The following is a 10,947-nucleotide window of genomic DNA, read 5'->3' as shown; positions in this document are numbered from 1 at the left end:
TCCCTTTGGGAGCCAGGGCTGGGGGAAGATCACGCAGACACTGTGACATTTGTGAGGGAACTGCAGCTCCGTGTCTGGAACAGGGATGGAGGTGAAAACAAGGTTGTAGGATGAGTCATGGAGGTGTAGAAGTGGCAGGAGCTGAAGAATCATTTCTGTCCTGTCTCCTGCTGTAGAGCAGGAACCAGCTTAGGCCTGGTATCAAACCTGTTCTTTAAAGGTCCTGGAATAAAGAGGAGTAAAAGGGGAAGTAGAAATGAAAGAAGTGTGGGAAGAGCCTGTGGGATTTCCCTGCTGGGCTGCTATTCCTTTCCTTGAGCCTTCTTTTAAAGAGCAGCTCTCGAGGGTCTGAATTTGTGTTTTTATTCCATGCAGCAGAACCAGTAAAATGGCCAAGCCTGCAGGCATCAGCCACAAGTTCCCAAACCAAGGATTATTTCCCTGTGTCAGTATTCCCCCTCCCCTTTAACAGAGACACTTAATTTGTTCCCATTGCCTAAAACTTCCATCTGAGCTGTTATTTCTTTCTGTGCTGAGAAATCGTATCCCAGGCAGGGCTGGACCCTTCACTTTTGCTCTTCACACCAACTGTGGGTGGTTTTTTTCCTTTAAACTAAATCCTGTCATTATCAAATATTATCATCTGATGCTTTTCCATCTAATTCAGCTTCCTGCTTGGAAGTGGCAGCCCCGTGTCCCCCAATCCGTCAGGATCCCTCCCCAGCCCCACACCTGAACTTTGGGTCTGGCAGCTTTATTTATGGAAGTGACATCATGGCTTTTTTTTTCCATGGCAACAGGAGGATGCTGAACACGGGAGCTGAATGTGAGGAGATTTTCAATGGGAACAGAGCAGGCAGCCAAAGGCAAGTCTGAGACATTAATTAGTTAATTAGGGTAAAAATAAAGATGAATGTGGGAAGTCCCAGAGGCTGACAGGCTCGTGCTTCCCAAATTAGTGTTTTCTTGCAGACACACCTCCTGTAAACATATTTAATTGGGATTAGTCCCATTTTAGAGAGGGGAAACCAGAGGCACTGAGCAGAAGACAACCGTGGTCAGGTAACACTGGCTGGGGGCAGATCCTTCCAATTCCTCCTTTCTGCTCCTTGACCTTGGCTGCAATAATTCCTTGGGATTTTCAGGGCTGTGAAGCCTGTCAGTGAGGTGTGACTGTGGTGGGTGTTTCTCTGTTCTGTCCATGAGGAAGGACTTTCCTCCTCAGTCTCTGGAGCAGGGATGGGCTCCTGTGGGTTTCCTGTGGGTTCTGTGCAGGGTCCTTGATTTCGCTGGAGACTCTGCTGTCATATAATTACATATTTATTCATTTAAACGTAAGTATTCAGACAAATTTAAATAAATGCTTAATTCACCTCACCAGCGGACTTTGGCTGTGTTGGAACGAGACCTCACAATGGTGGAGGTTGGATGATGGAATTTCATTGGAATTATCTGCGGTCCTTACACACCACCCAGGCCAGAGTCTTCCTTGCTCACACACAAACCTGCTGCCAGGAGGAAGAAGAGGAAGAAGAAAAGGAGGAGAAGAAAGAGGAGGAGGAAGAGGAGGAGGCAGTCCCTGCCCAGCCCTGTGTCATCACGATCTCCCAGAAGGGTGATTATTTGTTTCTTCAGAGCATTCCAGGCTGAGGAAAATGGCATTTACATACAGAGCACGCATGGAGATCATGGGCAGTGTCCGTTGCTGTCCATCCAGCAGGAGATTTGGTTCAGTATTGGTTTTCTTCCTTTCTTTTTTTCAGTTTTGAGCCTATCTGAATCTCCCAGCACAAGAGCACCGCACTTGCACACTCAAGTGAGCCGGAAAATGAGCCTGGAAAGCCTGTCCTGTGCTTGGCCAGTCCCAGAATCCACCCAGGCGTGAACCAGGACTGGAAATACTCCTCTCTGGTCGTTAGAGGTGCTGCTGTTGCCTGGCCCCAGGGGGGTAAAGCCACAAGCTTAGTGATGGCACTTAGGTGACCTCAAATGCTATTTTTAGCTTGTCCCCTCCTCAGTTTTGCCTCATTTATACCCATCCACTTCCCCACTGCTGCTCCCTGGGAGGGGCTGGCCCTTGTGGATGGTGGGGTGTCATGGGCAAAGCCAACCTGGAGAAGATGAGGAGGAACAAACACCAGCTGAAGGCCCCTGTGAGCTGTTTTGGGCAGCACTTTTGAACACCTCATTGATGCCCGTGGTGATGCAGCTTCACCATCAGCACTAAATATTAATTCCCCCAAAACAACTCCGTGTGTGTCCTCCTGAGGTCTCACAGTTGCCTCATCCACCGTGTCAGATGCTGCTTTATCTTCTAAACAAATACCCCGCTGCTACCACATTTGTTGGTTTGAATCCCAGGATTTCTCCTGACATATGTTATTTTCTTCCTAGAAGCCACAAGTGGTAAACAAACATTTACAGGCGCTGGGAACACAGGACATGGGTTTCTCGGCGGCTGACTTATTTGTCTAGCAAGAACCATAAATTCTGGAGGTTCAGGGCTGAAGTCAGCCCTGGGGGCTGGGCTTAGGAAAAAATTCTTGAACAGGCATTTTTTTGTGGAGTTTCTTGCCATCTCCTCTAAAGCACATTGTTCTTGGGGAACAAGATGGGTCATTGGGGATGCCACATGTCTAGTGATCCCAATCCTACGGCATGGATGTGTCCTTGGAGAGCAGGGGGAGAAGGAGAAGCCTTACCCTCTATATGCTCTGACCCAGGCTCCCTGTCCAGCTCTGCTTTGGGATAATGTCCAAATCTGTGCCGCTCCAGCTGCCTCAGCTTCCCCTTTCTACAAGTTGTTTTTCTGGGTTTAAGTTGCTATGGGCAGGGACTGTATCCCACCAAGGACATCCCTCAGTGACATCATTGCTCCCGTGGGGAGGGTCCTTCTAGACCCCCATGGATGGGGGCTGTGGTTGAGGGGCTTTGGGTGTTCCTGGGGAGGGGAGAGTGGTTGAGCTGAGATGGGAATGGGGACAACAGCAAGGGTGGAAGAGAGATCCAGCCTAGGGGTGCAGAGGAGGCCAGTGAGGGGTGACGCATCCTGATTTTGGGAGGCTTTAGGGTGCTTTCCCTCTTTTAAAAGAGGAAGGGGATGACAAGAGGTGAATGCGGTGGGTTCTTCCCCTCCCGGCAGCTGCTGCGGAAAATCCCGGGGAGACAAGTCGTGGGGATGGGTAAGGGGAGTTCACAGCCTGTTTTTTCCACCAGCCTGCCCAGCTCGGGGGCATCTCCTCCGCCCGGGTGGGCTTCGCCCCTCGCCCTTTCCCTCCCCTGCAGCCCCCGGGCGCAGGAGGGGAGCGAGGGGAGGAGGAACCGCCAGAGTGTTCGGGGGGATCGTCATGGTTACCTCCTTGGCAAAACAAATGGCTCCACTGAGTGATGATGATGATGGTGATGGTCACCCAGACAGCTCCGGACACTTTGAGACAGCGGTGGGGGGCGAGAGACCCACCCTGGGGATCCAGGAGCCCCCCCTCCCAGGGGAGCCAGACACCCTCCCGGCTCCGGGCAGAGCCTCCCCGCCGGGGCACATGTTGCTGCAGCCGGTTCGGTAAGACCCTTCCTCGCCCCGCAGGGACCCCCCGGATCCCCCGGTTTCCCCCGCCCCGCTGCCCGCTGGGGAGGGTCCGGAGGGGTGATGCCACCGGTTGCTGAGGTGGCTGGTGGTGCAGCGCTCCCCCACCCCAAGCCCCGGCGCTTGCTCCTCTCCCTCTCTCCCTCCCTTTCCCTCTCTCCTCATTTCCCTCTCTCCCTGTCTTCCAGAGACAAAAGCGCTCCGCAGCTGTGCCTGTCGCCTTCGGGATTCCTCCTGCCCCCCAGCCCAGCCGCAGAGGGGCTGGAAGAGTGGGTGAAGTTGCTCCAACCCCCCCATCCCCTTCTTCCTTCTCTTCCTCCTCTCTCCCAGGAAAGGTAAGAAAAGCAGTGGCTACTCTCCAGTTGCTCCTGCACCTTTTTAGCTCTGCAGGGGTGGGTGTGAGGGGTGTGTGTGTGTGTCACTTTCCAAGGCTGTGCACGATCCCAGCACAAAGCCGCTCACTGAAGAGATCCCTGTCATAATATTTCTGCAGGCACAAGCCCACACTCAGCAAGCTGCTGCTTCCCAGCCTTGCCTTTTCCCAGCTGGATGGTGAGTCCTGGAACATCCCATCCCTCCCCAAAAATTGTACAGACATTCGTAGTGCCTGTGTCTGTCTCTGTGCAGGCAGAGGACAGGGATGGATATGGGGATGATGCTGGGGGTGACGGGCTGTTGCTGTCCTGGGCAGCCAGGGGGGATAACCCGTGTGTGGACACACTGTTCGGGGAAGGAGGAGTGACCTTGGCAGGTTGAGGGGGGCTGATCCCCCCGGTAAGGGTCAAAACATTGAGACCTGGCTGGAATCCACCATAGTGGCTGGGGCAGGGCAGGAAAGGGGTGGATGGAGGAGGGCTGTGCTACTCCTGGGGACCCTGTGTGTCTCCTTGGATCCAGATGCATCCCAAGCAGGAAGCAGGCTGCAGGTTTAGCCCAGCTGAGGGGTGTCTGGCCAACACCCCCTCTCTGGCTCAGCCCAGGGATCTTCCCCGGGCTGTGAGCCTGGTGAGGTGGGGGTTAACTAACCCCTGTGTCAGAAACGTGTAATTAACAGCTCTAGGAAGGGACTTGGGACATGAATCCAGGTCCTTGAGACCCAACTCTGGGGCCAGCCTGGTGGTCCAAGAGCTGCCGGGGGTGTGGCTGACAGTCCCCAAAATCTGTCTGCCAGGGCTGTCACGTCCCAGCCTGGCACTGTGTCACCTTGGGGAGGGGGACCTAGTTGCTTCCCCTGGGCTCTGGCAGGAGCAGCTGCTTCCCAATCTTTTCCCAGTCTCCCTGTCTGAGGCCTCAGCGTGCCCTTGAAGCCAGCAGCCCTTGTCACTGCTGTGGCAGTGGGGGGCCATGTTGTCACCCTTTGGGGGGCCTGCAGTGGCTGTTTTCCTGGTTTTCCATCAAGTGGGATACTCCGCTTGCAGTTTGAGGCAAGGGGAGGCTGGAGATGGGAGAACAGTTCCTGTAGCTTTTCCTGAGAGTATCCCACAGGTCTGCCATGGTGGATCCATGGCTCTTCCAGGTAGGACAGTGCTATGTGTGCTCTTTCAAACCCCATTTCCTCCTGTTGCTTCCTAGAGATATTCTGGGGGTTGATCCCAGTTTCCTGGCCAGGTTTGAGCCTCGTGCTTTGGGAGAAAGCAGCTGGAGGGGTCCTGCACATCTTAGTCATGACCTGCAGTGATGTGGGTCAGGTAGGTGAAGTCAGGGGTCCCTCAGCAGCATGCCCACATCTGCTCCCTGAGCCCTGCTGCCCCTGAAAACCAGGGAGAATTCCCAAGTGTGACTCTACTTGAGAGCCCTGAAAGTTTGGGAAGCGCAAGGCTTCTCCTGTCTTGGATTTGCAAGCAGGGGGGAGTTTGCTTCCCCGTGGTGATTGCCCAGGAATGCTGATGGAAGGCTGTGGAGCAACAGGCATCCTTGGCCAGGTCTGTCCACCTGTACATCTCCACAGGGCGCTCCGGCTGTCGTCATCCCGGCGAGCCACTGGATGTCAGTGTTGATTGAGACAGACGACGTGGAAGGAATATTTTACCCAGCTGCAGAAAACCTGGCGTCCTCTGAGCAGTGGGGATGTGCCCCAGGTCTAGCTCGGACCTCGAGGCGAGATCTCCAAGGGAACCCGTTTGTGGCCGGTCAGGAGTTACAGCAGGGCGGGGCAGCGATTCAGCAGCCCAAAAATGCGTCTGACACAAGGTGTGGCACCAGGGCTGGGCTTCACGCGGCTGCCTTCCTGTCCTGGCGAGCTGAAACAGCCGGGCTGCCCCTGGTATCTGCCCTTCAGGCAGCAGGGCCGGGTGGGGCTGGGTCGGGTTTTATCCCAGCTCCTGGTCTGGCTCTCCCTGTCCTGTTGTCGGCTGCAGATGCCACAGATCCTGTGGTGTGGTACAGCTGGGACCCCAGCCCACTCCTGGGAGTCGGGTCCTGCCGGAAGCCAGGCTGTGTGCTCACAGTTTTGCTCTGTTTTCCTATTCAGTGCACCAAAATAGACCTCAGAGGAGCATTATTCTGCCCCTGTCTTTACTCCACGTGCTCAGACAGAATTTTTGAGGGCCCATCAGTGCTAGAGACACAGATGGACACTCAGGAAGCTCTGAGCAGCTCTCCAGGCACCACCTCCCTTTTTCAGGCACATAAACACCTTTTCCCATCCCCTAAAATCCAGCCCCAGCCTCTCGGGAGTGCTGGGACAGGCGCCTGCAGCCCTGTGGAGGGGCTGGAGCCTGTGCTCCGGCTCGCAGCCCTGCGCTCTCTGCGCGTCACGGGGACCGTCCGCGGACGTCGCAGCAGCATCAGCGCCTTCCCCGTCAGTCGGGCACAGGAATTGGCCGAGGGTATTGCCTGGAGTGGGGTGATCACACTTCCGTGTCTCCCTCCCCTCCGTGGCCAGGAGGAGCAGTGGATTGTCAGGAAAGAGCACTTACAAAGGAAGGGGGAAAATAAAGATTGATCCAGTAGCAGCCTGGTGTGCCAGGTCCAGAGCGCGGCTGGCCAAGGGACAGTGTCTGTCACCAGCCCTGAGCTGCTTCCTAGTTGATGGGATTACAGGTGTATTTTGAGGGCTGGAGGTAGTAACCAGTGGTTTCCCTTTTTCCTGGGATGCCAGATGCAGTGTGAGGTCGGGAGGCACCTGACCAGGTCCATGGGATGGCCCCGTGCCTGCTGTGTGCGGGAGGCAGGACACTTTTGGTGGCAGTGAGGGGACATGCTGAGGACTGGGTGGGTGTAGGGATATCCTGTGCAGCTTGGTAATTTTTTGGGGATGCAGGGTCCTGCCAGGTCCCATCCTCAGAGTCCAGCCCTGTGACCTGAATGGAGACTGAGTGCACATCCCAGAGCAGCAAAGGCAGGATGGGGAGCAGGCAAGGGGCCGGTGCTGAGCTCCTGGGGGGCACAGGAGAGACATTCCAGCCTTCCTACTGCTCTCCCTCACTCCAGCCTCTCCGCTGCTCTCCCTTTCCATGCTCCAGTCACTTGATGGCGTTGGTGACACGAGCTGTGTGGAGCAGCCCCATGGCTCTGCTGGCAGCGTCCCCTATCAAAGGGTTTTTGCCGGGAAGAGCCCTCTGAGCCCTCCCAATCCTTGTGGGGTCGATTTTTTGGCTGGCACAGCAGTAAGGGCTGGTGCCAGGCTCCTCTGAGCCACCTTGGAGCTACAGGAGAGGTGCAACTCTCCTGGCTGGCTCAAACAGGACATGGCACGGGGCTCTGTGTCCCACTAAGGGTCCCTTGGTGCTTGTCCAGGCCCAGGCGATGCAGAAAGCCCTGCTGGCAGAGTGGCTCCCAGGGGAGTTATGTCCCCAGTCTCCCATGGGCGCAGGAGATGTGAGGGGCTTGGATCTCACCCATGGCTCTGCACTAAGTCCCCACTTCCAAGCTGAAGTCATGCTCTTGGAGCCCATATCCACCCCTCTGGCAGTCCCATAATGAATTCCTGTTGTGCCAAGCTGGTAGAGAGCTCCTTCCCATTATTATTTCTTCCCTAAGGTAAAATAATTCCCTCTCCTTCCTCCCCCTCCTGGCATTTAATCACTTCCCGATACCTTGATGGCCTCAGCCACATCTCGCAGTGAGGGGACCTTCATTATCTCTCCCTGTGCAGGTGAACCCTTGCCAGCTCCTGACTTCTCAAGCCCTGTTGGCACAGCTGGGAGCATCCCAGTGTGGGATGGCCTCCCCTGGCTCAGGCAGGGCTCCCAGTTATCTCCTGACTGTGTGGGGCTGCATCCCCATGGATGCATCCCCGACCTCCCTGGGCAGCTCCTGGCGTGAGCAGCATTTGTGGTGGAAGGAGAGGTGGATTCAATCGGGAATGGCTGAGGTTTTTGGCCGGGATTCAGGGGCGTGCCTTGGGATTACTGCCCTCCATCATCATCTTTGCTGCTGTTTCCTTTGCTCAGTTTCCGTGGCTGCTCTCCCCCATCCTGGACAGCCCTTCTTGCTCTCTCTGGCTCTCCCTTCTTCCTTTCCTAATGCCGTTTTCCTGCCCGAGCACATTGAGCTCGTGGCCTTGATGTCTTCGGTGGCATTTGCATATAAAGGTGGGTTTTAATAACGCAGGACTGGTAGGGAATGAGAAACGGATGTATTTCAGTGCTGCTGGCTCCTCCTGAGCCTCGTAAATCACTGCATAAAGCATTGCAGAGCCAGCCAGGGAGAACTGCTGCCTAGCAACTTCTCCCGGTTCCCCGGGGGAGCGGGATGGGGCCCTAAAATCCACCTGAAAGGTCTCCTTTGAAACCCTGAGGCTTGGGGGAGAGGAGCTGGAACGGAGGAAAACCTGCTTAGGGAAAAGAGTTGGAACGTAATTGGCAGAAGAAGGCGCTTTGCATCTGAATGTGTCGGCTGAGCACAGGAAGGGATGAGTCAGCCCGTGCAGGAAGGATCTGGAGATGCAGGACAGCAGAGCAGTGGCACCTCCCCGAAATCAGCGAGGATGAGGATGGGCAAGGGCATGGGAGGGCAGGAGGATGCTTGGCTCTGCCTGCCTGCTCTTCCTTCCCCAGGATAAAGGAAAACTCTGATGATCATAGTCTTATCCTGGAGAAAGTTGTTGGTTTGGAGAATAATGAGGAGAAAGAGGGACGGAAAAAGATGTTAACCTGTTCTGTACAGACTCCAGCAGTGTGGGAGCTGGGGAGTGTGGACCTCCAGGGCTGTCTGCCCCCAGCCAGGGAGGTTTGATCTGAACCTCCTCCCTTGTGCCGATGGGGGTTTGGGGCAGGGGTTTTCCTTGTGTCTTCCCACCGGGGTCTTGCTCCATCCCCATCCCCATCACTGCAGTCATCAAGCCCAGGTCTCGTCGTGTCCCAGGTCACTCACCTTTCTGTCCTCAGGGCTTCAGAATGAGGTGGCAGAGGCATGCAAACATTTCGGGCACTCAGGGCTCCACATCCATTCTTACCTTTCTCTCTCCAGCTCCCTACCATCACCCAGAGACCCCCGGGAAGATGCCAGGGCTGATTAACCGGGTGACCTTCTCCCGGCTGCCCCTCATCGCGTCCGAGGTGACATCCTGTGTCAGCGGCTATGCCTTTGGGATGACAGCCCTGCTCACCTACCACAACCCAGACCCCCAGGCTTTGGAAGGCAAGTTTCAAGGAGTGAAGCTTGGAATGGGAACTTTAGAGCCAGGATATGGCAGTGCTGGGTTTCTGTGCATGCCTTAAACCTTTAGATGCTGGTGGGAAGCACAACCAAGTGTATTGTGTCCAAGTCTCCAACTTTTTAGGTGTGAAAAATCCCACAAGTGGGATTTTTTTTCCCACTTGGGAAGTGCCAAGAGGGACCTGGCTGGTGGGGCCGGGGAAGTGGTGGGTGTTGCTAACACCCCTCCTGGCTGGCAGGTCTCTTTGTGTACCCCTTGGACGAGGGCATGACTGTCGTGGGCTTCAAGGCGGCCGTGTGCCGGCGCATGGTGACAGTGCAGATCAAAGACAAAGCCAAGATAGATGACACCTACTTCGACAGCTGCAGCCTCCCCCCTGGAAGAGCTGGTGATGGAAGCGGTGAGGGGATTAAGGGTGTTTTAGGGAATGTGGGGAGAAAAGGAGAGGAAGGGGAGTAGGGCGGTGGCAGGGGGTGGCTGGCTGCTGTCTGCTGTGGCACCAAGGGGGCTTCTTTTGGGAAGCTGAGGGGTTGTGGTGCTCACGTCCCTGCCAAAAATATCAGTCATGCCCATCTTGGAAAGCACTGCTGCTTCTGGGCAGCCAAAGGAGTGATGCAGGAGCTGAGGCTGTTCAAAGAAAGCTGATGTGTGCAGCAGGGGTGGCTTTGTGTGTTTGATCCGGGGCTGGGGGTTGTGGGAGGCCTGGAAAGGAGCATTTTCCATGGTTGCAATACCTGGTGTGGTCCTCTCTGTGCAGGAAGGATCATGATGGATGAGGACCTGGAGAGGATTGTTTTTGTGGCCAACCTGGGCATGATTCCTCCCCTGGAAAGTGTGTCCATCTTCATCAGCACCTCCTCTGAGCTGCAGACACTGCCCAGCGGGGCAGTGAGGGTCCACCTGCCAGCTGTGTGCGTCCCCAGGGTCCCCCAGCCCAGCCTGGAGAATGCCAGCAGCCTTTCCAGCCACCAGCTCCGAACGTACGGAAAACCATGGGGTGGGCTCAGTCTGGGACTGATCCTGGGGAATGCAGGGCTGGCTGAGCAGGAGCTGCAGGAGGCTGGAGAGTGGCTGCAGGCTTTACCTCCGGCAGCCCTGCAGTTCCTGGGGGGATAGAACACGTTCACAGGGTTTGTTGGGATTTATCTCACTGGCAGGGACAAGCACCTCTGCGGATCGAGGAGCCCGGAGCAAGGGAGCAGGTTCTGCCTGGCTCAGCTGCTGGACAGTGAGGCCACCAACCCCTTTGAGTACGAGTTCAGCTTCCACCTGGAGATCCGGGGGCCATGTTTGCTGGCAGGTAGGAGCACTGGGGCTGTCCTGCTGCACAAGGCTGATTTGTCACCTCCCCATGTGGCAATGTCCACACTCCTCCTCCTCAATGCAAATCTGTGTTGGCAACTTAACTGTGCTGGGGTGGATTTACCAGTACCAGGCTGATGCTAACGTGGGCTCCTGTCCTCTGCCACCTTGTCATCTCTTCTCCCTGGTCTCCCCCACCCTCAATCCCTGCTGGCACCTCGGTTTCCCCGGGCAGGAGTTGAGAGCCCCACACACGAGATCCGAGCAGACGCCGACCCCTCAGCTCGCTCCGCCAAGAGCATCGTGATCACGCTGGCCAGCAAACACTCCTTCGACAGACCCGTGGAGATCCTGATCCATCCAAGTGGTAGGTGGGCTCTGCTTCCCCTCTGCTGGTCTTGCCCCTTCCTGGGATCCTCATCTGTAGCTCTGGAGACAGCTGGATTAGCACTGGTTTTGC

At 55.9% G+C, this 10,947-nt stretch overlaps 1 protein-coding gene across 3 annotated transcripts in view; it reads left to right on the top strand.

The window, feature by feature from the left end:
- Window positions 1–1,385: 1,385 nt before the first annotated feature.
- The window catches only part of VWA5B1 (von Willebrand factor A domain containing 5B1), a 29,586-nt gene continuing 20,024 nt past the window's right edge, over window positions 1,386–10,947 (top strand). Inside the window, exons 1-9 of one of the 3 annotated variants that reach the window (XM_048326509.1) lie at window positions 1,386–1,615; window positions 1,764–3,559; window positions 3,772–3,918; window positions 4,077–4,135; window positions 8,996–9,166; window positions 9,424–9,585; window positions 9,943–10,165; window positions 10,343–10,485; window positions 10,723–10,854. In XM_048326509.1, the coding sequence (XP_048182466.1) occupies window positions 3,348–3,559; window positions 3,772–3,918; window positions 4,077–4,135; window positions 8,996–9,166; window positions 9,424–9,585; window positions 9,943–10,165; window positions 10,343–10,485; window positions 10,723–10,854 (1,249 nt within the window). In that variant the 5' untranslated portion in view covers window positions 1,386–1,615; window positions 1,764–3,347. Of the gene's footprint in view, window positions 1,616–1,763; window positions 3,560–3,771; window positions 3,919–4,076; window positions 4,136–6,973; window positions 8,119–8,995; window positions 9,167–9,423; window positions 9,586–9,942; window positions 10,166–10,342; window positions 10,486–10,722; window positions 10,855–10,947 lie in introns of those variants that run through there. The other 2 variants (XM_048326511.1, XM_048326510.1) reach the window with 2 other exon arrangements.

Source organism: Corvus hawaiiensis, chromosome 22 (assembly GCF_020740725.1).
Source record: "Corvus hawaiiensis isolate bCorHaw1 chromosome 22, bCorHaw1.pri.cur, whole genome shotgun sequence".
In the NCBI taxonomy this organism is placed as follows: Eukaryota; Metazoa; Chordata; class Aves; order Passeriformes; family Corvidae; genus Corvus; species Corvus hawaiiensis.
The sequence above is the reverse complement of the archived record's forward strand: the minus strand, read 5'-3'. Positions and strand labels throughout refer to the sequence as shown.